The sequence below is a fragment of the Zootermopsis nevadensis genome, unplaced genomic scaffold (genome assembly GCF_977971745.1).
Source record: "Zootermopsis nevadensis isolate Lab colony 2312 unplaced genomic scaffold, Znev_1.0 Znev_ptg000021l, whole genome shotgun sequence".
NCBI classification, from domain to species: Eukaryota; Metazoa; Arthropoda; class Insecta; order Blattodea; family Termopsidae; genus Zootermopsis; species Zootermopsis nevadensis.
The window spans coordinates 19,519,360-19,547,222 of record NW_028259153.1 but is presented as its reverse complement, the minus strand read 5'-3'; the positions used below and the strand labels follow the sequence as shown (position 1 = coordinate 19,547,222).

General features: G+C 35.9%; 3 protein-coding genes across 7 annotated transcripts in view; 2 read left to right on the top strand and 1 right to left on the bottom strand.

Moving 5' to 3' along the window:
- LOC110828601 (uncharacterized) overlaps positions 1-8,643 on the top strand; it is a 184,205-nt gene extending 175,562 nt beyond the window's left edge. For both annotated transcript variants that reach the window (XM_087353038.1, XM_087353040.1), the window contains exons 6-7: positions 1,390-3,278; positions 4,820-8,643. In XM_087353038.1, coding sequence (XP_087209164.1) covers positions 1,390-3,278; positions 4,820-5,056 — 2,126 coding nt within the window. In that variant the 3' untranslated portion in view covers positions 5,057-8,643. The remainder of the gene's footprint in view (positions 1-1,389; positions 3,279-4,819) is intronic.
- A 3,865-nt stretch (positions 8,644-12,508) lies between these two features.
- Positions 12,509-23,479, bottom strand: LOC110828600 (legumain). Of its 3 annotated transcripts, none has more exons than XM_087353051.1 (14): positions 23,341-23,479; positions 22,568-22,715; positions 21,253-21,399; positions 20,556-20,653; positions 19,824-19,905; positions 19,242-19,327; positions 18,360-18,498; positions 17,210-17,279; positions 16,306-16,424; positions 15,741-15,917; positions 14,985-15,098; positions 14,639-14,812; positions 13,740-13,915; positions 12,509-12,955 (listed from the first exon to the last, which is right to left on the bottom strand). In XM_087353051.1, the coding sequence occupies exons 3-13, from the start codon at positions 21,388-21,390 to the stop codon at positions 13,784-13,786; spliced, it is 1,329 nt and encodes a 442-aa protein (XP_087209177.1). In that variant the 5' UTR covers positions 21,391-21,399; positions 22,568-22,715; positions 23,341-23,479; the 3' UTR covers positions 12,509-12,955; positions 13,740-13,783. The 3 variants fall into 3 exon arrangements, with proteins under 3 accessions (XP_087209177.1, XP_087209178.1, XP_087209179.1); XM_087353052.1 differs by lacking the exon at positions 23,341-23,479 and adding an exon at positions 22,865-22,999; XM_087353053.1 differs by lacking the exon at positions 22,568-22,715 and having other exon boundaries at positions 23,341-23,468.
- topi (matotopetli) lies at positions 23,405-27,619 on the top strand. Of its 2 annotated transcripts, XM_022061407.1 has the most exons (3): positions 23,405-23,539; positions 24,433-24,638; positions 24,862-27,619. In XM_022061407.1, exons 1-3 carry the CDS (start codon positions 23,506-23,508, stop codon positions 27,133-27,135), a joined length of 2,514 nt encoding a protein of 837 aa, XP_021917099.1. In that variant the 5' UTR covers positions 23,405-23,505; the 3' UTR covers positions 27,136-27,619. The 2 variants fall into 2 exon arrangements, with proteins under 2 accessions (XP_021917099.1, XP_087209173.1); XM_087353047.1 differs by lacking the exon at positions 24,433-24,638 and having other exon boundaries at positions 23,444-23,539.
- Positions 27,620-27,863: the final 244 nt, after the last annotated feature.

Sequence of the window (27,863 nt, the reverse complement as noted above, 5' to 3'; positions counted from 1 at the left end):
AAGGCCTTGTAATCCTGGGGCCTCGGGTTCGATTCCCGGCGGTGCCCGAATTTATAACTTGTGTTGGGCAAGGCCGTGGTCTAGGCAACACGGAGTTTTCCTCCGTGGCATCCCAACAATTACTCCATTCACACACAGAAGAAGGCAATGGCAAACCACTTCTGGATCATCTGCCAAGAACGTATATGAACAGGTCCCAGTCCGAGAAAAGGATGGAAGGATCCTGTTCATATGGACCTGTCGTCAGACAGAACACTAAATAAATATAAAATAAAATAAAGTAAACAGGCAAGGAAGTAAAGAAAACAAGAGAGAAGGAGAGTCTAAGGACATGTGACGATCACGTGTCTTGTCAGTCGCTATAGCTGACTATACAGATTATCCTGCATACTGCATCTCGCCATTATACCAGAACACAATGAACAGGCTCTTTTAGTGCGGACATCAACGCGGACACAATGAAGCACTCTGAGCAAAACAGGTGTTGTCATGGAAACAGCTCAGATGTTGATCCGAAACTTCTATGCTATTCAAGCGTTCTTAGCATCAAGTGCATAAAATATGCGTGTTTTGGTTATTTTATCTCAAAAATTATTTTCTGGATTTAGAATGAGAAGGCCCATCTCCTTGAAGAGATGACGACAGTCGAATCTTTTATTGAAGCAAAAGGTTCACAACAGACAACCACTGAACTCTATCCTGGACCAGTTAAATCCAGTCTACATCTTCGTACTCTAGTTCTTTGAGATCCACTTTCATATTAGATTTACATCTTCGCCTAGATCTTCAAGGTGCCCCCCCCCCCCCCCATGTTTCCAGATTAAAATTTTAAATGCTTTTCTTATCTCCGCCAGAAGTGTAATTTTCCCCAAACACCTCTTGCTTCCTAATAACGGATTTCAATTACATTTCTATGCAGAAAATTTATAGTAGAATTTAAATGACGAATCTTAATTTAGTGGCGATTAAACAGAACTCCTATACTGTACACGAAACTGAAATCGAAAAATGCTCATTTCGTGAGAAACAACTCAGGGCACAAATCATTCACATTTTTTTTTTTCAAATTCATTATTAAAAATCGTCTGCATATTCGAACCTTAGATAACCTGCAAGTAGACCAACAAAAACCATGTGTATTATAATGTAAAGATGATTATGTTTTCTATATTACTGTATTGTAAAGAACAGAAAAGCATAAAATAAATGTTTCTGGAAATAGTTATGAACAAAATTACTAAATTTATAATTTCATCTTTCTCAAATGTTATTGTGTTTTCGTAATGCAACATTCGTGTAAACAGTTTTAAGGTCACTTTGTGTTTTAACACGCTTTCTTAAAATTATCAAATTTTTATTAACACAGTTCTCTGCTGGATTATTTTTCAGAGCAATTGGATCAAGATCTGGCAACATCAAGAAAGCCGTTAGAAGAAGCCAAGTCCCCCGGAAAGTCAAACCACAGGTCAGAGAAAAAAAGCACGAATGTTACAGAGGCTGTTTTCACCGATAAGATCAAGGAAAAGATGCAGAATCGAAAGCACCACCAGGCGGACAAGAAGAAGAAGAAGAAGAAACAAAGACAGAAAGAAAATATGAAGGTTAAAGAAGAAAGAGAGACACTGCAGTCGGAATCAAAAGGGAAAGAGGAAATCAGAAGAGAAGAGTTGAGGAAGGCGGGTGTTCTTCCACCTGCCAATGAGAAAGGAGAGACATCAAAGGTTTCTAAAGGAACTTCTAAAGTCAAAAGTTACTTGACAAAAACTTCTAAAGATCCTCCTCGATCGAAGATAAAAGGAAATTCACTGCAATCTCTGGATTCTGTAAATATCCGAAACAAAACCAAACCCACAGATTCAAACAGGATACCAACAGGAAACGGAGACAAACAATGGCCAAACAGGACGGCCCAGAAAGAGAAAAGTAATCATATGTCAAGTATAGATTCAGCAATCGCTTATTTATCGGTGTCTGATCATCAAAATAACAACAAAATTCCTAGTCCCACAAAATCGAAGGATCTTCCTGACAGATACGGTTGGTCTGAGTCTTTAAAAGATGGCGGTGCAGAAACAAACCGAATGGACTCTTCGTCAAATTCAGTGGATCGGCATCGAAACAGAAACAATTGGTTTGGCTCATCCGGCAACTCAAATTTACGTCAGGCCATAGAAAATACCTACAGGAAGCCGGACGAGTGGGCCAGAATTCTATCAGGTTCCAAATCAACGTACAGAGATACGGACAGTAACAACTTCGCGGGAATACCCGGTTTCAGCAGATCTCTTGGTAAGGATGTGCCTGAGAGCAGAATGCCTCATTTCAGCGGTTCTCTTGGTAAGGACGCACCTGAGAGTAAGGCACACACGTCGAAAGGATCGCAGACCAATTTTAGCAACTGGCGTGGCCTCAATCCAAAGGAGGAGAGAAGATACTATAAAAGTGAATCAGTCTATAATAGTCCCAGTACGAGTTGGCCGAGGTTTTCGGTAGAGTCCCTCAAACATGGTAACCTTGCTGGGAACGTCAAAACTTGGCCCAACATTCCCTCAGATCAAATCATTGGTTCGAATACAAACGGTTACAACCCTGACGAAACATCAGATAACTGGCCAAAATTTCCCCTCGAAGCACATCTCCCAATCCAGAGTCCACACACTTACATCTGGCCTAATTACTCGCATTATAATTCAAATCATAACGGTATAGTAGACGGTAAGATCAGCGATTGGTCAAAGCCATCGCTAGATTCGGCAGCGTCCAAACAAAGAGAGAGGATGACGAACGCTTGGTCAAAATCGCATTCGTCACAGCAGAGGCCTGTATCCGCTTTGGACACAGCCATAGCGCACCACACCAAGGAGGCATCCGGCAACAAGCAGTGGCCCCACTTTGCATACCACAGAGTGACCTCCAGCCCACAGATTCTTGCCCAACAGCAAAAAGAAGCCCGGCAAAGGGCACGTCACAGGAACGCGTACATCGCCGTCTCCGTGATAGCTCCACCAAGAAAGAATAAGGGACTGAACAAGACGCAGAGCTCGTTACTACAGCCTCCTGGAAACGCACAAAACAATGAAAACGGGCCCCCAGACAAACCTTCCGTGGCACCCTTCCCCGACAAAATGGACCAGCTGCTGGCGATGCAGTCCGAGAAACAGAAATTCCCTGATGGAGGGGACTTACTTGAGGAAGAGTTGGTAGATGTAGCAGTGATGGGGCAGCAGCAAAGAGCTGCTTTGCCTTGGAACCACGCCAGGCACCTCGACAAGATTCAGGTAATCCAATCCTTTGGAAATGCAAAGGGCTTTATCTGTTTCCGGAAGAAATGTTATACGTGTCGTGGAGGTTAGGGACTGCCTGATGGTAGTTGTTGCTGTAGGCCATCTTTCATCACGTTTCTTATACTTGCTGATAAATGGTATCCCTCGGACCTACTTACTATACGTGGGGGCTTCTCCACTTCTGATTGCTGATTCAGTATGGGCTTCGCCAATGTGAACACTAATTAAGTGACTTCTCACTAGAGGTGATTTTTGTACTTTTCTTGGCAGCGAAGCTCATAAGGCGTAACGTCACTAATAAAGTCTTCTCGGGCTATCAGACATGTTAGATGGTGATTAATCGCCGACGTTTCGAGGACCATCTCTGTCCTCATTCTCAAGGCTGTTTACTGTCAACTGTCCTTAAGTTCTTGTGGGTTCTATAAACCCACCCAATAATAATCTTAAAATTCGCCGCCAATCCGTATTTCACACACAGTTCATTGATGGCTAATGTTTCAGTTTCAAACCTTTCAACGCCTGAAAACCAGCAATAGTTACTTTAAAGTGTTGAGAGATAGCGGAACACGTTTCATTCACTGGTGTAAAATACCGAATAAATCCAGTATAAAAGAACAGTGATTTTAAGAGCACTAACTCACGAGCACCACACACTCGTACGACTTTTACACCAAGGCCGCTTGTTAGGGAAACAAAGCCCTCCGTCTATCCATGCAGATGAGAGGGAAACAAACAAAGCCATAGAAATTGTTTCTCTCATACTTCGTGGTAAATTTACCACACAGCAGAGCACAGCACAAAGAGACTGAGAAATTAGAAATCTACATGAATGGAGAAAGCTTTTAAGTTACCGACAACACTCAAATTTCACTGTATCATGTTCTTTTATTTAATCACGAAAATGTAATCAACTACATACTACAGTACATCAAATGAATGACGTCTCCTACGTCATTAAAAAAAGAATGAGTCCTTATATTAGATTAGTTTACATTCTTTCAAAATTAGAGGAAGATATTTATTTGAAATTTCTCTTCGGACTTACAGACTGATGGATCATATCTTTTATTTGTTCAAGGGCAAATCACACCGGGGTTGCTAAGTGACCCGTCGTCGAGTATCTCTACTTCTTGGGAATCATAGGCCTGCTTCAAAGTATAAATTCCCACAAAATTTGGCAATCAAAATGTACATACAGAACGTCCCAAAAAAAATGTGTACATATTAGAACACGGTGACCGCTTGCCAGTCAGCTGCTCGCCGCTGTCGACTATGCCACGTGGCTAAACAGCGGTCATTTTGAACACTTGTGCAATGATTCAGTTTATTATAATGTATTTTTGTTCTGCCGAGGTGCAGTGTGTATGGAGTACCGCTGAACCACGAAATTAAGACAGAGTTTTATTTTTCGTTGTTCACGGTTAACATGAACGATAAGTCCCTAATATTTATACATTCCCCAGATAATAGCTTTTGAAATTATCACAACTATTTCGAAATACTTTTATACAATACGTGATTATTCATAATTTCAGGAGCAACTGAAAACGCTTTCGGCCATGGGCGAGAAGTTACGTTATCACCTGCTGGAAAAAGAAAGACTCCTCGAGCTACTCAGAGATGGTGAAAAGAATGGTTCTGCTTTCTTAAGATCGCAGAGACATGCCAGCACAGGACAAGAAACCACAATAACCACGGCCACTACAACAAGCATTGATCCCCCAGACCGTCTCATTACCCCTCATACAACACAACCCCCACCAACTCCTTAGCAAATGTTGATTACATTAAAACATTCTGATTCCGCCAGTTAATCTTGGTCAAAGACGAGTACAAATGGAGAGGTCATGATTATTGGTTCCAAGAAATGGCAACCAGTGGCGGATATAGCGTTACTATAGAATAAATACAATAATTGGCATTTATTGACTTAAAAAATAGCGAAGCCTTTGGTCGTTCGCGGGCAAACTCGATCACATTTCAGCAATAATCATGCCATCCGTGAAAAATAGAGAGCAATTACGACTCAAAATTAAAATACACTGCAGCAAACTGCGAATCTCGTATACAGCTTTTGAAAGAACCGAGATTTATTACGCTAGGCACTCTGTGTATTCCGGCTTATCTTACACCGGAAGTTGTTACTGCTGTTCCGTACGTGTTCTTATTAAGAAAATTCGGCTAGTCGGTCTCAGTGGTAATACGTAATTTCTATAAAGAGTTAACTTTATTCAGAAACGGAGGGTAACGTTTCTCTTACTGAACTTTCGAACGCAAAAAAAAAAAAAAAAAAAAAAAAAAAAAAAAAAAAATCAAATCAGAAGGGTCAATGGTTCTAAGTGAAATAAATCGTACATGTCATGGAAGTAATTGGTGGTAATTACCTAATTATTTTAATTAAATGCTGATCTGCGCTGACAGCGCATATATCATATCACATTTGGTCATGGGCGTAGCATTAAACAAATGATCCCAACGTCCAAAATTGGTAAAACGCCGGCAGAAGTCTACTAATGGAAAGAGGCAGTTGAAATTCAATGGGGAATGATTTTTTCATCACGAATTTATTTCTTGATTAGAGAAAGCACTGATAACATAAGTGAATTTGAGAAGCGAAATTAGTTTAATTTGCTTCTTTATTTAAATAAACAAGAGTGTATAGCTGCATAAATAATATTATATTTATATATAAATATAAAATGTGGTTTAGGGTTACAAATATATTAGAAAAAAGTATTGCTGTTCCAGGCTGTAAGATAAGCTTATAGAAATTGCCTAGAATAAAAACAAAAGCACGTGTTTAAACTTGTCTAAATAAAAATTAAAATTGGGATTTATGATATTATAATATGTGTCAGTTGGGTTTTGTCCGCCACTGATTCCAACTTCGTATTCGAGCTGGTCTCATTATCTCCAAAATCGTATCACTGCCTCCGGACAGGCAGGGGAATGGACTGGACCGGACTGAGCTTAACATGAAGCAACAACTGTACTTTGTAATTACATTTCCACGGACTTCCGAACTGATCCAACTTGACCAAACTTCAATGAGTATCTTTCACAGTCAGCCCTTCCACGAAATTGTAACAACATCCCTACAAAAACAGTGAGTTACAACATGACAGACTGTTTTGATAGGCCTTTGAACCAAAGAACTATAGTTGGAATTTGTTTTATCAGACAATTATCTTCTATTGTCTTCTGGTTGAATACCCATTCTACGAGAGGTAAATCATTGTTAATATACACACCCCTGTGACACAAATTAATGACTTCGAAACCCCAACACAACAAATATGAATATTCAATAATTATTATTTATTTATATCGTAGTCTACCTAGAAATACACAACGTACAATGAAATATCTTGAGATATATATAACTCATCAGTATACCAAACAAGATCAAACTTTCTGTTTCTGCTAAAATTCATCCCTCATACCATATACACACCCCCATTATTTCAAACATATCAATTATAGAAAGCTTTTGTTTAAAAAGCAACCGGTCAGTTATTTGTACAAAAATATTTTTCAGAAGAAGCAATAGACGTCTATAGGAACTGCTGGGACCAAGTCTCGAACAGAAGTATTAAATTAAAAATTAATATATCCATAATTCAACCGTTAGTTTATTCACAGATATATTCCGACTAATATTAAAACATCATTTAGACAGACGCAGTTACTAAAAAATCTATGCGCCATGTACATTTTCTCTAAGTGTTGCTTTTGAAGTGACGCCCATAACCTCAAATTACACGTACACAAACTGCTCGTACTATATTGATTAAAACTGCAGTTGAAGTTAACGTATATAAAGTTCCCACTTTCCCTAATCTCATCTAAACACAAAACCATTTAAATTTCCACCTACGAGAACAACAGGGAGTCCTGAATCTGATATCTGGCCAACAATGATGACCCTCTGTTTGCGACCGTCGATATTAACAAGGATCCTCACAATTCACTATAACCCTATTCTACCCCACCCTTAAGTCATTGGGCACTTCAACACAAAAAATGAGTACTAAGCATGTGATGATATGAAACAAATCTCTTTTCGACAAACATATTTTACATATAGACTATATAGATGGAGTGTGCGTGGTTATATATGGGGGCTGATCAGTGTGAATGAAAATCGCTGCTGCATAAAATGAGACATGTCACATATTGCAACTCCTCAAATGACAGTTATAATAATTCTGGCTTGAAGCGATATTAAATAATTAACACATCGAGCCACTTAATTTTATACAAAATTCATTTTTTCAAACACCTTTAAGAGCTAACATATCCAATCAGAGCTGATAATTAAGGGACATTTAAAGCCTATGTGGCTCATGCCATCACATTAGTAAAAGAAAGGAAATATGATCAATATATGGGGTGCAAAATTCTGTATATTTTTGAATTATAACAAAGTTTTAACTCGATAAGTTTTCAGAGACTAACCAGAAACAAAACATATTACAATTTTAATAGCGACAGAAACATACTCATAATTACAACAAAATTAGTTTCATGATCTTCGACAAAGTACCATACCAATATTCCTGATCAAAATAAAAGTTTCTTGTGCTTACACACCATAAATCTGAACTAAATACCCACAACTTATTCTCCACTTAATAAAAATCTCAAAAAAACAAATTATTTCTGCTCTTAAATTCTGAAACTACATCAAACATGGTTTCATGCATAAAGTTATAAAAACAGATGAAGAGTCGCAATTTCCACCCTCCAAAAATAGGAAGGATGGCAATGTCCTTTACTAAAAAGTCATACGACAACTACTTCGTGATATACATAGAAAGAGTGAAGTAATGTGTGGCCTACCGCAAAAACACTAATTTGTAAGAATATATGCATAAACATATCTGTAGTAAAATAGGTCATAATAATTTGGATAACACTGTTTTAAACAGTCTGATGCAGGGCACGCCCAACATTCCGACAGGAATTTTCAGATGAGTACGCTGTCAAGAACCAGAATGTGTTTTTGTACATCAGCCATAAATCCTTGTTTCCCCTGTGTTAAGTAACACTTCGGGTAGATTTGTCTCCCATAATTGCTTTACCATGTTCGCGTGCTGCCCGATTTCTCAACTGCAGCTAAAAAAGTACCGGTAAATATGTTGTGTGTGTGTGTGTTAAATGGAGGACACTCCAGAAAAGTGATATATCTTAATACATTGCTACTCGTGCAGTAAAAGTATGTTGACAAGAAACATTTATATGTTTTAGATACAGTCCATTTCAAATTGTCTATAGAGAGCATTGGAATATGTAATATCATAATAATAAATATCTGTTTTAATTAAAAGTGAAAATATATATACTTAATTATATAGTAGATATTGCGTGTTATTTGTCCCCGACATATAATATTCATTTAAAATATTTTCTGCGTCATTTAACCTCAACAGTTGGTTGAAACCTAAAGCTATTCATTTATGTAGCACATTCCTCTAAATATTTCATTTTAAAAATTTATTATTTTAAAACATACATCCTTGGCCTTTATTGTGACTTTGGATAAATCATTTAATTTCTATCCTTAACTTTGATTTTTGTTGAAACTGTAACAAACCCGTTGCGACACATTTTACATTTTTCGTAGTGAATAATGGCAGGCACTAAATGGACAGCTCGTGTAAAGAATTGTTTACGAAATTTGGTAATCTTCCACTAGCCAGCACATTCTTGCCATTTTCAGTAGACAACAAAGAAAAATTTCAACTTAACAAATGCAAGCGACACAAGGATGGAAGAATGGCAACTTACAAAATACACAAAGGTAAGCATTTCTACTCACCGATCCTGCGTTGCTCCAGTTGTATGGGCTGGAATTACACATGGGCACACACACACACTTCACTAAACAGTTAATTTTAAAAACAAAATGCATGATCAAACTGTTAAAATGTCCTCGGTGTAACAACACAGAAAATTTACAATAACAAGAGGCTTCCCGACTAAAATCATGTACATTACAATATTCCATGCATTTTTCATCCAGTTTAATTTAACAGCCCTAATAACGTCAGGCTAAGAATACAAATTATCAAATGCTTTATTATTCAATTTTCCCCATCCTGTTATATAAATGGTCTGCAAACTTGGCTATTCGCATCTTTCTTGTGGGATGGATAAAAAGATTAATTTCTTGGTGCCTGTAATTTTGATTTGTTACCGTCGTTCTCAAATATGCTACTTTTGCCATATTTTTAAATATTTAATATTAATCATTATATTACAAACTTCAAAAACAAAGACAGTGTGTGCCTATTTGTGGTACACTGTGAACTTGGAAATAATAATAATACGTGTATCATAGTTTGGGAAACGCTGTTGTAAGGTAACTATGTGCCGAGTATCTACTTAAAAACGTCTGTTTAAATTAACACATAAATCATCAATATTCAATTTTATACAATGAGCCAACTGTTACACGAAAATCCTTTCTATTATAAAATCTAATTTGCAACTAAATGGCATTATCAATTACTGCTTATAAACTATACGTGCTATTCGCGTCGAAATGTTAATCTAAAATAAAGTATTAAAGACATAATATCTCGCAGGCAAACATGTCCATTTTGGAAACAAATCCAAACACATCTGCCGAAATTAGCCCGATCAGAATAATCAAAATTTCGGAATCACATCAACATATTCTGTGACACATAAACCACGCTTTCTAAATGTCATCATGCAACAGTTTTCTGGTTACAACAAATGCCGTACTAATATAACCAATTTTGCTTTGATCATGTGACGCCGTTGAAATCCACAATTTTAACAAAAATATTTCTGGAATTCAAGATCAAAAATGCGTTATTCGACCACGGTTTATAATTGGAATTGACGCTTTGCATCTAATAAATTTTCAGACGAAATTGGTAATCTTAACATTTGCAGATAAGGGTCGAACTGTAGCTTTTCAGTCAAATAACTTTAAAATTTCCTAGAAAACTATTGTAGTTAATATTCTCTTCAGGTCAATACTACCGAAAATAAATATTTATAAAATTTCGGTAAGTCAATGAAACATAACGTATTTTAGCAACGACTGAGTACACAAGAAAAAATGCATGTTTACTGGAATTTTATACAGGGTGATGGCCGCCATATTTACAAATAAAACTCGATGACGTTTCAAACGTCATCCATCGAATCCAACTTCAATATATTGCCCCAAAATGTCATGGGTTAGACCAAATCATATTCGGTTTAATTTATTTCAAAATGCGTTCGTCGGACAGTAAAATACGGGGGGAAAAATCGCTTGGTAACTTACAAGACATGTTACATAGATTTTACAAACGAGTTCCACTTGTCAAACACACATTTTGCTTCTCCAGAATCTTTTTGAACACATATCACTGAACGAACTGAAACTGACCAATTTATTAAACACGGTAACCTAAAAAAAGATAATGTGCGTGTCGAATTCAACTGAATCACATATAAAAATACTTAAATTCGAATATATTAAGCAGAACGAGGACATAAATTCTTCCGGAAGTAGATGTCACTAGTAATTCTGTCAGGTAGCAATCATGTCGAAACAAAATTAATCTTAATTCCCTGCGAGTCTAAGGCACAGAGAAAATAAATAAAAAAACAGAGATGAGCCTTTAGCAACTTCCGTAATGATTTTCTAACACAATATTATTCTTTCAACGCATATGATAATGAGGTCTTCGTTTTACAGGTTATGTGATCCTGCGGATGGCACTCGGAAATTAAATTTATAGAAGCGCGTGCGACGACCATAAATTCATATAGAAAATCGGTAATATTTTCGATTGGTAACCCGAGCTTTGACAGATCACGCTTAGGCCTAGAGACTTTTTATTTTCAAAATACTAGTAGGTCATTTTTGCGTGCTTTTCCGTTGCAGTACATATCCGACATTTCAGATTGTAACACGTTCCACGATAAAAATGTGCTTCATTACAGCACATGTTTAAGAACTAAATAACTTCTCAGTGCTTTTCATGTTCCCATTTGTGCCAGTTAATAAACTTCATGCATGTAGAAGACTTGAATACCAAATGTGTATGTTATTTTTAACACATAAGAAATGCATACAAAATAATTACGAGCCCAAAGATTCATAAAAAAGAAACAAAAATGCATTAACATTTACGCATTTTTAAAGCATAAATATGGAAACAGTTGTGCAGATACTGTCAACAAATCATGCTACAAAAGTAATACGGCAAAGATCACAGTTATGGAAGAATTCCTTTACTTCTCCCTTACAGACATCTCACATTAATTAGAAGGGAATATTATCAATGACTTTCTTTTACACTGTCTTACAATATAGTTACAATGCTGCCTAATACCAGAGTCAACACAACCCCCCCAAGACCAACTTCTCGGTCCCGATTACAATATTCTGAATAAAATGCATGCTCTACAAAATGGGGGATGCTTTTAGAGGGCTGTTGTGACCCTTCAAAATTTAGTTTTGGATTCCTACTTTAATGACAATGGACAGTCGGGTTCCGTCCAAAGTGATAAGAGTCTTCCCGAGACCACTACCATCCAGTTTAATGAATTCCTTGCACAGGTACCAGCTTCATGAAAGACAGCACAGTGGAGTACTTCTATAGCCGTCGAGTACTGTAACTTCCAGACTCACAGTTACATTGAAAAGCGGAGACCACAAAATTGCTGATTATGAATCTATTACATCGGATGGTTCCCATTTACAGACGCATACAAATACATGACAACGCTGCAATTGCCACTCTTCAGTTCTGCACACGATAATTTTCCAGCTTTCAAAAAAAGATACATAATTCTCACATCCAGCCGCAGTGGGCTTTCCCTTTTACATAACAAACATACGAAAGCACTTGTTCTTACATTATTTCTATGACGTATTAAGAAGATCCCCACTTAATGGTACCTGCACCTTGTCGAGGTGGTGGTGGGGCTCGAGTACCTCAGAGACTCCAAGAGCTACTGGTAGGGCCTCCCTAGCCAGATTGGTCGAGGGGGAGAGGTACCCTGGTCCTCCAGGTTGGGGGTTGGTCGCAAGGCTAACAACCCTGCACCGTAAAAAGGAAGATGTTTCGAAACCTCGATCAAAGCCTCGGACAGACGGACCTAACAGAGGACTGAACGGAAGAGGAGAATTGAGGAGGCCATGGACCGAATATGGACCGGAGAGCCATAGAAGAAGAACAAAAAGGGGCAAGTCTGTTTTCATATAGCCACTTTATATAATAAATGTTATTTGATACAGAAGGGAGATGTATAATTAGAGCAAAAAGCAATACAATAAACATTACACATCAGGTCGGCATTATTATAGCGATGAGTTCAGTATTCCTCTGCTTACAGCCAAAATATTATTAGTCGAGCCAATTCCTAACATAATAAAATTTAAAATGGAAATAAAGGCCATTTTCATCTTGATCTAAGTGTAAGAGCCTGTAATATGTTACACTCATGACACAAAAATAGGTAAATGTCACCGCATATCAACAAAATACGTACGTTAAAAAATCAAGTCGACAAAGCTAAATTATGTAGAAGTGAAATCTACTGAAGAATCTTCTGGAATTGTGATGGTTTGTCTACACTCGGTTCCAGATTCAGCAACTAATAAAACAACATTAAACTGTGGAGAAGTAACAGATGTGCTGGAAAATTAAATTACACAACAGCATTATAAATAAACAGAATATAAACGCAATATGATAAAATACAAATGGGTGGAATGAAACAAAACAATATAATATTCCGACCTGAATATATTTTACTTTAGTATTTCAGCAATTACAAAACTGTTCAAAGAATAAAATATCAGCCGATACGGAAGCAAACGTAGCCTAACGAGGTCGAACGACTACCTCTCGAATAGGGTATAGTACTAGAATTTGGTCAACAGCAGACGTACACTCTCTACAAGAACAATCTAAGGCGTGTGCAGAAAACTGATAACCCTCTTCAATGCTACAAAGTTTTCCATCACCTACTTGGGCTGTGAATACATTTTTGATATTCAACAAGTTCAATAACAGATATTTATACTGACTTCCTTTAATTAATATCTGTTGTATTTCCATAATTTAAATTGTGTCGGAGGTTACTGTGAGGAGACAGCTCAGTCAGTATAGTGACTGACCATGGACTGGTTGACTATCAATTTCCAGCAGCAGCAGCATTATTTTTTCTTCACCACCACCCAAGACTGACTGCGAAGCCGACCCTCCCACCCTCCTGTCTAATGAGTAGCTGGGGCTCTTTCCATAACCAAGATATCAAATAATATGAATATAAATAATTATCACAATAAATTATTAAGACTTAGGACTGAAAATTTAAGTTCCAAATTTTTAGGGCTGATTAAGCCAACTGCAGTACGTAGTTTTAGCTCGGCTCACATTTCTTTAATACAATAAAAAAATAACCAACAGTACATACCTGAAAAATAGCTACCATAGCAGTGAAATGACGCAGATATATTTTTAAACAATACCACGAAGCCGAGGATGAGCCGAGCAGACCTGAGTAATGGCATTCATCACAGACTTCACGTTTACTTTCTTGTGGCCACACACATTGGCTAGTATGTACAGCTGTCTATATGCATGAGGATTCTGTGGCGAATCAAACATTTGTTACATTCGATATTAAAAACAACAGAAAATGCATATGAAGAAAATAAAATTCACTGTGCAAGACATACATTCTAGCAAACTCTCATGTAATTACAGCTGTGATCACATTCATATTCCACACATATTATTGCATTAACAATAATACTAAACTAACTAATTAACTAACTAGATGGCTTACCGAACCCAAAGGTTCATCACCGAATTAACCAAAGCCCTCCACCGGACCCTGTCCTGGGCAAACAAAATCCATTCTCCTTCAACTCCTATCTCCCATAGATCCCGCCTGACATTATCCTCCCATCTACGTCTAGGTCTCCCCAGCGGTCTCTTGCCATCAGGCTTCCCAACCAATACCCGGTGCACACCTCTTGTCCCATCCATGCGCGCTACATGCCCCGCCCATCTCATTCTTCTCGACTTAATCACCCTGACAATATTGGGGGAGGAGTACAGATTTTTAAGCTCATCATCATGCAGTTTACTCCATGCCCCATTGTCTTCTCTCTTAAGCCCTAATATCCTCCTCGACATCCTATTCTCAAACACCTGCAATCTATGTTCCTCCCTCTGAGTGAGAGACCATGTTTCGCACCCATACAAAACAACAGGCAAAATTATTATTTTGTATAATTACAGTAATGTTAAAGCTAGATAAATTATATTCTTTTGGCACATTAGTAAATTTAATTTCTCAAAACTTACATCAGAGAGTTTGAAGCAATTCTCAGAGAAAGATGAAACCAATTCCTTGTAGCATTTAAAGTTTTCCAGGCTGAACTGATATCTATTTACTTTTAGTTCTTTAACTTTTTGTTGATTGTTGTCAGTGGCTACCATCAAGATGCGTGTCACAATACTCTCCATGTGATGACGATACTGTTAAAAAAAACAGCACTAAAATTAAAATCTGCTGTAATTATATCACAAATTTTACAGGCAAACATATATTATGGATTTCTGAACACGCTGATTAATGTTATAATAAAATATAAATAAATTTCCTATAATAACAAGAGCCAAGGACGTAGCAAGAGATATATCAACTTACTTTCAGTAGCCTATGCAACTGGAATCTAATTTCTTGCTTTTCCTTGGGATCAACTGCTGCTTCCAACCTGCGTTCCAAAATAGCAACTGGCACATGATGGCTTGGTACTGCATCCTACAAAAAAAAAGTCTGAATATGCAATGACAGCTCTTAGCTTAGACCCAATCAGCGATACATGTATTATCATCCTCCATACTTTCACATAAAATTAAAAATTACTTCACAGTACTGTTCACAACCTTCTACCCATTTACATAAATCAGACTGGTGGACAGTTCATGGCAGCATATCCATTACATCTGATGTGGATAAAATACTACTAGTTGATTCAAGAAAAATGAGTCATGGCAATTTAACAATCACACTTGAAGTCGAAGAAATGCTACCTTTAAACTTATGTTACATTCGTTTTAACACGGGTCTAACCTGTTGACAGTTACCAGTGTAGTTCGGTTAACTTTGACCACATTAACACTTTAAAGCCCAGTGGTAATTTATATTACAAGTTTCTTTATCAACCAGTAACTCTACAATTTATACTTACGGGTTTTGTATGATCCTCAATGCAAATATTACAAAAATTTTATGGAAACTAGAAACTCCAATATACCCATATACCAGTAATATGATGACAGCAATCTGAAATCTTAAGTTCACGCCAAATTTACAGAAAATGAATAACACAACGATGAGAAAATTAACAAAAATGTATCTTTGATTTGGGTAAATGAAAATCTCTAAAGCATTATAACTTACATTGATTGGAGGCAGCTCTGTTTTGGGTGAATTAAGGTTGCTGGTTTGATAACCTAGGAAGTCAGAGACATGCATTGATCCAATATCCAAATCTCCATATTCTTCAACATGGCTTGTGTTGGTATCAGATCGCACAACTTCATACTGATGATGCAAAGTTTCTTTGAGCAGATTCTCCTAACAAAAGTAAAACAAACACTAGTTACTAGAAATGATATAAAATGTACTGACATCTGTACAAAACAGAAGTAAAGTTATTGAAATGTGTCACATACAAAAAATCTGCACTTAGCACTTTCAAAGTAAGTGTCAATGAATGTATTCAACCCTCACAACTTTATTCACAGACAATAATCCCAGATTTATACATCACTGCTTCAAAAAATTGTGCTATTCAGATTATTTATTTCTATGACAGATAACTATGAAAACTCAACTGTTCAAATAAGTACTGCCGCCATATGGTACAATCTATGAAGCATCAAGAAGTCAGTTTGGTCTCACGAAAGCCATACAGTCACAGTTTTACTACAACACCTAACAGTATGCACAACAACAACTATACCTCCTCAGAGTCCTGCATCCACATTACACTGAAAACATCACCCAGGTAAGTTTCTCGTGTGTTGTCAAAGTAACAAGCATATGAAGATTCTTTTGGGTCAGCTGCAGTCACTACAAAGACTGTAACAAAAAGAAAACCATGTGCAGTGTAATATCAATTCATTGTCCGAAATTTAACATTTTCTCTCATTTAACAATCAATTTCTAAGGTCTGAAGTTAATAATCTCAGTTTTAAATTATTATCTTCACTTATGGTTTCCCTCACTTTGGTGTTCAAATATATTGTCCCACAGACAAACAATATGCTTTCACTATTATGTTTTTCAGCGGAATTGGCGGCTGAGTCGAGTTCTGCTCTTTGTGAGTGACCAATCAGCGCAAAGGAGGTCTGTTGATAAGCAGCTAGACCTCAGTCTGTTAAGAAACCCCGCGGTAGAAACATCGGCAGCCACACTGCGTTGTTGCCAGTTCTTACGTGTACTTTGATTAGTGTTATAACCATTCACTGGAAACCAATGCTACATCTTACACCATGGTATACTGTTTCCTCACCTTCTCGCCCCTCCACCTCCCTCCTTTACTTCCTACCAAGGCACAGTACATGTGATTGGTGCACGCTCCAGCCACCAATTCGGCTGAAAAGCATTATAGCTCAAATCATATAGCAATGCACGACAGGATTTCTAAGAAGTGAAAATTACATGGCCGTTGATACATTATACATCAGAAGACGCACCATCTTAGCAGCCTATTCTGAGGTAAATTTTACATACTAGCAACACACTGCAATATATACATGTTACACATAGCAACATCAGATAATGGTTAACTCAGTTTTGCATTGTATATAATTTCTAATGCACAGTTCATATTCACATTACCCACTAAATTTAAATATACATACTTTTCAAATCATCTGGCAGGAGGCTGTCAAACATTGAACCAGATTCGCAAGCCTCCACGTAAAAAACAAGCTGAACAGAAAACACAATGGCGACATTTAAATTTCACAAAATATTACAAGTAAAAAGAAAATTTTTACCATCTTATTCCTCAACCAAGTTCAGTGTTCACTTATATCTTCCACTATTCACATACATTTGGGATTAATGGATCTGTACACAGTTCAAATTTTAAACTTTATTTGCTTTTGGACATTCACATTTGAGAAGAAAAAACAAAGAAAAGCAGAATGCCCATAATATACACAAAAGAAAACTTCACTCTGGCTGAAAGAATTGTTATGATATTTCATATTGGTGGACCTCAACAAACTGATTTCAAAAGATCTTTTATCCGTACTGGATAATTTGGATTACAACACACATGAAAACCTAATCTTGGGATATGAAAAAAATTTGTTTCATGTTATACAGACCAAAAGCACATAATTTTATGGTTTTATTCAACTAACCTTACAAGAAACAGTTCAGTACAATCTTCAATTTACAAATTGACAATTCATAACTTAACTGAAGCAAAACCATGGCCCATGGTCCAGTGACTGAGGTTAGCTCTTTCTAATGGACCCAACTGAGTAAGTGCCTCTTCTCCCTCTTTATTTTACCTGATGATGGAAACAGATCCAGTTTCCGAAACACTATGATTTTGAATATCAGACACTGGACAAAGTCTATAAACAAGGTATTTTTAAATGTAGTACACCACTGTCAGAACCCCTTAGAACTGATTTATAGGCCTTTGAATTGTAACAGGGACAATGTGAAATCAGTATAATCTAATAATCTAAGCTCTAGCACCATGACCAATAAATACGCAAATACAAAGAGATTTTTAAATAAATTTGACAAATTAGTCACGGAAAGAGTTAAGTTAAAGACTGTCTGCTTAGTTAGTGTTTAAATGTATCACGACTTAAACAATAATCTACCACAAGTCAGACGATACTGTACAGTGAAGACTTTCATTGATAAACAACGGCTGAAATACAATTCTTCCTGCCATATTTTGGCTTAAAAGTACATTCTGCAAACTTCAAAGTATTCACATAACAGAGTACTGGACAGATTTAGCAACAATAGTTTCAGCCTTACCTGTGCAAATTGCCTATTAACTGCAATTTTTCTCAAAGCTTTTTCAAGATCATCAGCATAAAGCTCATCGCTGGGAAAGCCGAGAATCCCCGGTGCACCATGGTCGACAAAGTTAACAAATACGTGATCATTTGGTCCACTGCACAAATAATTTCACAGAAGAACATGTTACTAAAGTATCTAAAATTAATAAATCATTACAAACTGTGATATACGTTTGGCCTTTTGGCTCTGACATCAATGTGTTTATTTTTGTGCATTAAAAATGCATTTAGATGTTCCCTGTTGTTTTTAGATGTAATTTAAATTTCACAGTAATTCATGCAGACACAGCATGTCCTGCCTGAGTGACTGATGCAACTAATATATGAAACATTACAAAAAAAAGTTTAAGTATATATGAATCCAAGGAGGCATAACAGTACAACAGAAATCTTGAAAAATAATCAAGGAGGTGTATAATTTAAATACTATATTCCTCAAAAGGTCATTATAGGGAAGTCTCATACCTCTGCTTCATTCACATGTCATTTAACAAAACTGTATCAACTGCAAAGGCTTTTTAACATTAAATAGATTGAAAGTATATTTATTTATGGAACTGGAGAGGACTGGAAATGATGTGGTCTCGTGGCTTTTGCCTGGAATAACTGAGTAAATCTACAAAAACTTCAAGCAGGATAGCTGGTGATTTAGCTAAGATTCAAACCTGTACCTTCCAAATAAAAATCTAGTGTGTAATCACTAAATCAACATGCCTGATCTACTGCCTTTTATAATACACTAAAAGCTAAATGTACACATCCAGAAAGCTAAACCATTACTCAAACCAACTGCTATAATAAATAAAGCAAATAAATAAATAAATAAATAAATTCAAACCTTTCAATTACACGTCCTGATCCGATTCCTTTCATTCCTTCCACATCACCTGTCAAGACTTTCAAGAAGTTGGTGGAATTCACAGTCTACAAAGCAGAATCAAACAAAATCAAGTCCACAGGCCACATGGCATGAGTATGCATATGTACTGCAAAGGGCAACACTACGTTTCAATTTAATAAACACCTTGAACGCATCTGGGTCCGATGTGTGATCATTAACTGAACATTCTGTTATGATCACAACAGTGTGGCAATTCAATTTTCAGTTTACAGCTAACAAAGACATACAAAAAAAATCACTTAATTAAACATAGACTATCAAGATTTTGGAACAGAAATTAACTTCAGTACTTCCTATAATTCTGACATCATAAATGCTTTTGCTTCTCTGTTTTACTACAGCTGCCACCCGTCTCCATGCCTAAGAAACAACTTTTCTACAGACTGCAGTCGGATATGGTCGGAAATGGGGAACCATAGCACCTTGTAGATTTCACTGTCTGATAATATATCTAAATATGTTACATATGCAGTCAAATGTTTAAATAAATTAGAAGTTTTATCAAAAATAAAATTGTACCTCTCCAGTGTAATCCTTTGGAACTCCATTATAGACATCAGATCCATTTGGCTGATTGATTATAATTCCTTTTGTTGGATTCCTACATAAATCATGGAAAATGATTAGATGGATACTATAAAAGCATTATATTGTCTCGGATTTTTTAATTATAATTAATCACGTCAATACGAACTTATATCCATGGGTCGCTAACATAGGTTCAGTTCATCAGTCAGACAAAAATTATAGTCGCCAGAAATTTCCTTCAGAAGATAAAACATGCCTACCCAGAATTTGATTTTCTACACAACAGTCTACTGACAAGCATATAACATACAAGACACATAAAATACGTAAACAATTCTTATTGCAACATTCATCAGACAAGAATATATATGTCCAAACTCTTGTTACAGATAAATCTAAATGAATTATTTGGTGCAGATATTGTTTGAAAATATTCTGGGTGAGAAGTAAGTAGGCATTGAGAAATGGTTATAACCTCTATATTTCCAATGTATAGCGATTATTTAATGCCTACTTACTTCCCGCACAACCTGTATATGCCAGATGCCACTGAATTTGTGCTTCTACAGTGATACTTTATGATAGTTGTTAACTAATATAAGACATGGTAGTAGTGGTAATACTGAATATTTATATATAAATGATGATAGTTGTTTTAAGAGTTATATTGCAGTTGCAAATATCCATGTAACTGATCAAGGTATACCAAGTTAATGAACTTACTGAACATTATATGCTATGTCATCATACATCATGACAATAATATTGTCATCTGGAATACCATTCTTATGAAGGATCTGATAAGCATGACAAACATCAGCCTGTAAACAGAATGTAATTCAGTCAAAATACAAGCAAATATAATAACAGAATTGTTATTGCAACTTTCATTTTCAATTAACGAAAATCATGATTTCAGTAACCACTTCACACATCAGACATCTTTAACATCACAGCAGAGTATAGTATAGTTTTCTGTGAATACTAATTTGAATTTTCTAATGTAAAGCTATCAGCAAACTGAATCCCTTGAAAGGCAAATTTCTTAACACAAACTCAATCAAGTTCTTGCACATATGAAATTCTGTGGCCAGCATGGTCTAATAGTCAACACACAAACCAAGGATTCAAAAGGTCCTGAGTTCAATTTCAAATGTCACCAATAATCTTAATAAAAAAAATCCAACAGTATAATCATCCACATGAACATAGGAGTACGGACAACTCTCAAAATGTTGTGCTTATCAGTTACATCCCGGACGATGTCCAAAAAAAATACTGATATAATTAGTCACAATCACATACAACTGAATTCCTTCAACTTAAATAACACAGTTCAGTAACGCTGCATTTTGAGAACTAATAATCTTCAAATACTTTAAACCAAAAAGAACTTGGCAACATATAAAATTAATTATACCTGATGTCTATAGTTGTTATATTCATTGGACCCAGCTACCAACAGGGCCCAAATTTTTCCTCCATTTTTAAGCTGATATCCACACACTGAGCACAGGAGCAGCAGTGATGAAATCAGTACTACAACACCTCTATACATGTTCAAAACCTGTAATACATAAGCATTGCAGAGCACAGGGAAACATTGAATTTTAGGCTTTATGTATTTAATCAGAGACCTTCAGTTTCAGAATGTGTATGTCCTCAGTTTTCAAACAAAAGACACAATGTCAAGATATGGAGTGCAGCTACAAATATGTTGAATAAACAACCATGAAAAGCCAATAACAGGGGGGGTTATCCAATGAGGGAGATGGATGCAGCCAACATCCCCTCACCCTAAAGAACTGTCACAAAAGACCTAGATACATTCTTCAACACAAAATAAGCAACAGAAAATGTGGAATGGATTCCACTGCCTCAAGACAGTATCCCATGGTCAGCTGTTGTGAACAAGATAATGAACACTATGTCTCATGAAAGTTTTCAAGATTAATTATTTTTATACTGGAACTTAACATTTAATTCACCAAGGATGAACTGCTGAAAGACAGATTTGGTTTCGTTTGTGGATATTATTTTGGTATGTTTTACCCTAACTTAAACTGATTAAAAGGATTGCAGTTTTCCTTGTTGCTTCTTGCTTTATTTATTCTTTGTAACTCTAAATTGTATCCGTATATGATTTTATACATTGTTGCATAATATAACTGATACACAAAATTCTCACTTCAATTTTTTCCTTTATTCAAGAACCTTGTTTTTCTCAAAGAGCTTACAAAATTGAACGCTGTGACACTTAATTTGTAATCAACTGCTACTTAAACAGCAACAAACTCTGGCTTAAATGTTCAGTTAATCTCTTATCACTTCAGATGTACAGTTTTTCTCTTAGAGTCTATAACATTGCACAATATTACAATCATTTACAACTAATAACTATTTAAACAGCAGAGAATTTTATCTTAATTCCCATCTTCATTTTTTTCAGTAGGTGTTTTAGTCTAAGAGTTTATAAAATTACATAATGTTACACTAATGTATCAACAAGCTATTTAAAAAAACATCAAATTTTAACTAAAATTCTCTTCTTAATTTCTTGTCTATTCAACTGTACTGCAGTTATCCACAAGTTTTTAAAACTGCAGGTAACTCACATTAATTTTATTATTATCACCCATTTAGAGAACAGCAGATTTTGGGGAATTCCTGTCTGGAAAAAGGAAGTTCTCATGAAGAAATCTATTATGCAACTAATGTGAAACAAGTACACCTACCTTAAAAGCCAGTGCTGAATTCTTCTGCAGGACTTCCCTGCTTTCACAGTAAATGCCTCAATACAATAACACACAAGGAAAAGCCAGACTTTATTCCCCACCACATAACATGACCCTGACTACTGTGATGACTAGTGATCACATGCACCTGGGAATATAAACAACTTGTGAATGCTCTCCATTGGGGATAATTCCAAAGAGCAGAAACAAAGAGAACTTACACTTTTTTTAAAAAAAATCAAGTTATACATGGAGAATAAATTGCTTTAAATTAACTTCAATCACAATACCAAATACCTTTATATGTGTGCTAAGTACAAACTATATTGTACCCAGTGTGCTAGACAATGGTTTTACAGTACTTCACAAACTAAAGTACTGACATAATTCAAACTTTTGTAATAATTCTTCCTGAATCTCACAAACCTACACATTGTTTCAAAACTGTATTTAACTTTCCGACCGACAACTAAGGAACCACTGTCATCCATGCAAAATTTGGAAAGCAGATGGATGATAATCATTCCCTCAAATTATTGCACGCTTTAAATTTTGAAGTAAGTCAACTACTTTAAGTATGGTCATGGAGAAAAACTTTGAGGTTATATCCGATAAATTTAACTAAAACAATCCGCTGAAAAGCAGTACATTCTTTCTAAAAATATAATAATAAATAAAACTATATTCTAACAATAGTAACCACTTTATAACATATTTACTATAGCAAACAATAATCTACGTGACCCAACTGGAAATCAATCGTATGAACATACCCGATCGACACCTGAGCCTTGTTTCTAACACTGGATAGTCCATATATTGAATTCAGTGCTAGACTTTGTTTTGTTTCTGTCCCGAATATGCCATGCCCAATCACAAACTACCAAAACAGCTTCTGGTTGTAGAATAGCGAATGTTTTGTTGAGATACATTAAATAATGGAACTAGATAACTTAAGGATTTTTCGCGAAGGTAAGTAAAATGTGCCAATTCTTGTTAAAATGTAACTTTGAAACAGAATTAAGTTTTGATGCAAGGTTAAATGGGTATAATACGTAAGTTTCAAATAAAAATAGGTTAGTCGACTTTGTAATAATAGATGTCTAATACAGAATCAGGGTAATATTGTATTCTGTGTTTTATATCGTAAAAAATAAGCCAAACAAAACATAAAAAAAATATTTTTTCCCCCATATTGGTGACAATCATGCCCATCAGATTACTTATGATATTTATGTTACTGGGTTTTAATAGCTCAAGGTATAGTGCCTTACTTTTCATGAAATTAGTTATTAAGAAAGCTTCAATTCTTTTATAAACCAGACTGTTTTGGCACTTCTGTTACAAGTGGTATCAGGTATTTAATTTTCTATTTAAGAGAGGACAACATACACAAATTGTTCTGACCAACCTTCAATAACCATATTTCATCAGAACCTCAACTTGTCACTAATGTCACCTATATTAATAAGAACTAGTGAGAAATATTTACACTTCAAGCAACTGTTGTTGTGTTAAAATAATGACAGTATAAAGCCATTGCTACTTTAAGTGGATCTAGTTGTATTTGGTTTGTTACCGACAGGGGAAGCTTGGTATAAAATAATTACATGGAGCAACTTTTCTTTTGTAATATCCTTGCTTTTCCTTTTCCTGGAAAATATATAATATGTCAGTAGAGTGTTTTCTATTAAATATGAAGACTGGTATGCCAGAATTTTACAGTGAATGTAAAACAAAAACCATTGCAGTTTATCATATAGACCTATGTAGGAGGTTAACTTTACACATAAATCCATTATTTGAAGATGAATTTCATGCTTTAGTCCTTTGAAGCTTAAATTTGATTTTGTATTTATTTTTAGAAGATACTGGTAATGAAATTATCATAAAGGTAGAAAGTGGAAATGTAGAGTCCATGGACAGTAGTGTCCAGATTGAAGATTTGGAGTGTAAAGGGCAGCTGTGCCGTTTATGTGCAAGTAGCATCAGTACAGGCATATATATATTCAATGGAACTGGAAGAGAGCAACATCTTGCAGACAAAATCAACACATGCCTGCCAGTATCTGTGAGTATATAATTATCAAATCATGATTATGATAAACTGCAGTGAGTATGTTAGAATCTTGTAAAGTGTGTTTCATGTACTTAGAGAAACTAAAAATGTAGAGCTTCTACAATAGTGGCATTTCTTGTATGCAATTGTTTTTTAAAATGGTCACTGCACTTATGAAATGGGCCTTAACATTTTTCATTATTCATTAATTGGCAATGTTACTTTCTTCCCCCAGGTTAAAGTAACCGATTTACTACCAAAGCAACTCTGTGTGCCATGCAGCAACAAACTAAATTTTTGTTTTGATTTTGCTGAGTCTTGTGTTAAGGCTGAGAAGAAACTAAAACGAATAATGAAGATTCATCCATTGGAATTCCCAATAACTTCCCCATTGACTGCTACTTACAATTATTTTAGTCATCCCTTTAGAAATGATAGTGAAGATCATATTACAGACAGGCAGCAAGATAAATTAAGTGAGTTAACTGGTGGTAACAAAGTATATTGTTGTCCATTATGCTGTGAAGGGAAGATGATTCTTCAGAAAGGTATTTGTAATGCAGAAGAAATAGATTTAGCAAACAGTTCTCAGTTCAATACAAATGGTGAAATTGTTGAAATGTTTGACTTGACAGAAGAGTATTGTAATAAACTTGAAAACTCTGAATTTGCAAATGTCAGTCTAGTCAATGATGCTGAAGAGAATGATAGCAGAGATGAAAAGCATTCCAGTGATGAACATAACATCGAAGATATTACTTCTTGGTCATTTCTGTGCCGTTTTTGTGGTGATTTTTGCCCAGACTTGTATTCCGGCTTAGCTCACTCAAAGTACCATGTGAATGACAGTGGTTTACCATGTGTTCTTTGTGAAACATATTTTACAAAGGAAACAGATGTGGAAAATCACTTCAGAAATCATAATTCTGAAATGCTCAAAAAACTTGGTAGACTACAAAATGAACAGACTTTGCAGAAAAATAAAGCACTTGTACCTGATGATGCAAAACTTTGCAAATGTGCAGAATGTGGCAAAATATTTGGTACAGTAGAAAGACTTTCATTTCATACCCAGTTTCACAGTGGAGTGAGAACTTTAATTTGTGAACGATGCAAAAAAGAATTTAGTAGTGAGAATATGATGTTTCGTCATATGAATTTAGTTCATGGTGGTACTGAAACTTGCAAGAAATGTGGTGCCTCTTTCATGTCTAAAGTTAAGTTAGATTCTCATGTCTGTCAACTTGTGGAACAGCCATTTAGATGCAAGATATGTAGAAAGCAATTTAAAGATACTACAATGTTGAGAAAACATACAGCATCTCATAACTTCATTGTAGCAGAACCCTTTCAGTGTAATCAGTGTGACACCAGTTTTGCTTGTGTTTCCAAACTCAGTATGCACGTACAGATTACCCACTGCAGACCCCTTACTCCTCAGATATGTGTTAAATGCAATGTATGTAGAGCAGTGTTCCCAAATATGGAATATGCCTTATTACATATTCAAAAACATGCCACATCTGACTTGTTGATTGATGTTAAAAGTGTTGAAGAAATTGAAGTAAAGATGTTGTTCTGTTGTGTGTACTGTGAAGCACTGTTTTCACACATGGAGCATTTGTTCCAGCATACCTCAGAACACTCTGGTTTCAACCCATACCATTGTTTATATTGCAATATGCTCTTCCCAGACCACAGCCAAATGAAATTTCATAAAAAATATCACTTGAAACATGACAGTCAGTGCAAGAAACTGAGCTTATTTTCAATCCCCCTATTGTATGTATGTGAAAAGTGTGAGAAAAGTTTTAATACATGGAAAGGATTGCAAACACACTACATTTTACACAGTGGTTTTCACAGAGGAAATTCACAAAATAAAAAATGTAGGGTTGAGGAACCTGAATTTCACCTGTGTGAAGACTGTGGAGAGAGTTTTAAGAAGCAAACTGACTTGAGACGACACCAGTTGAAAGAACACCGCCCACAAAACAGGTTTCCATGTGAAGAGTGCGGTAAGGTGCTGTTACACTACTCTGGGCTCATCATCCACAGGCGCCAGCACACTGGGGAGAGACCTTTCATGTGCGACGTTTGTGGAAAGAGTTTTCCGCAAGGTCCTGCCATGTATACACATCGACGAACACACACACGAGACTACCCGTATAGATGTGACATATGTGGACAGACGTTCAACAATAAAGGTGATCTTAATAATCACCGTCGCTCAAAACACACCAAAGAACGCCCCTTCAAGTGCAATGTGTGCAGTAAGTCCTTTCTGACTAGCAGTGTGTATTACCAGCATAAACAACTGCATGCTGGCATCCGCAAATACAAATGTACACATTGTGATAGATCCTTCAGCCGATGGAATGCACTGAGTATTCACACCAAGTCGCATACTGGGGAGAAGCCTCACGCTTGTCATGTGTGTGGCAGAGGATTTGCACAGAAAGGTGACATGAAGAAACACATGAGGACCCAGCATGGAGTAATAAAATGAGTATAGCAGTTTTTTGCCAGAAGTACAAATACATTTGCAATCGCTTTATTGTAATTTAATGTGTCTTTTGTAACTGTCAGAAATGTTTCAAATGTGGTAGATGGACTCACAAAAGGCTGTACTGGATGGAAAAATGGCAATCTGGATTAATTTACATGTTTCTAAATTAAAGCTAAATAGAACATCACCCAGTTATACCCAACTTTACATCTGGTTATGGTCTAACTGACGGGACAAAACAGTTTTAGTATTTGTTTTTATTCTACTTATTTCATGAGAATTGCTTTTTATGACGGCACTGTAGACTATAATGTGTACTTTAACAAGTTTAAATAATAATATAAAAGCAAATTTTTCATTTGTTAGCTTCCTGGTTATGCCCCAAATTTCCTAAATGACAAGCCTAGTAAAAAAAGATGTAACTGAAATGTTAAATCTGAATATCTATTTTCACAGTACAAATAGACAATTTCATCAAAAGAAACTGGTTATTTGATTATTTTGTGATGTATCTATTACTGAGAATCAAGGTCTGCAGGTATTCTATTCATTTGACACGTACAGTAAAGTAAAGATGTGGTAAAGTTAAAAGATGTACAGCAGGAAGATACTGAACTCTGGCTGCCTGGTTCATTGTCAGCCAAGAGTTAAATTTTTATGATTTAAATATCACTACATGTGATAGATCCATATCTTGTGCACTGTATTTTCTATACATGAAAAATGTG

What these genes read in the sequence shown, in the direction of transcription:
- LOC110828600 (XM_087353051.1), bottom strand. Translation starts at nt 21,390, where the DNA reads ATGTATAGAGGTGTTGTAGTACTGATTTCATCACTGCTGCTCCTGTGC. An exon ending in GGATGCAGGACTCTGAGGAG is followed by an intron (nt 15,918 to 16,305) that starts GTATAGTTGTTG and finishes TACTTTTGTTAG; the next exon opens with GAGAATCTGCTCAAAGAAAC. An exon ending in CAGAGCTGCCTCCAATCAAT is followed by an intron (nt 15,099 to 15,740) that starts GTAAGTTATAAT and finishes TTTTTTTTGTAG; the next exon opens with GATGCAGTACCAAGCCATCA.
- topi (XM_022061407.1), top strand. Translation starts at nt 23,506, where the DNA reads ATGGAACTAGATAACTTAAGGATTTTTCGCGAAG. An exon ending in CTTAAGGATTTTTCGCGAAG is followed by an intron (nt 23,540 to 24,432) that starts GTAAGTAAAATG and finishes ATTTATTTTTAG; the next exon opens with AAGATACTGGTAATGAAATT. An exon ending in ACACATGCCTGCCAGTATCT is followed by an intron (nt 24,639 to 24,861) that starts GTGAGTATATAA and finishes TTCTTCCCCCAG; the next exon opens with GTTAAAGTAACCGATTTACT.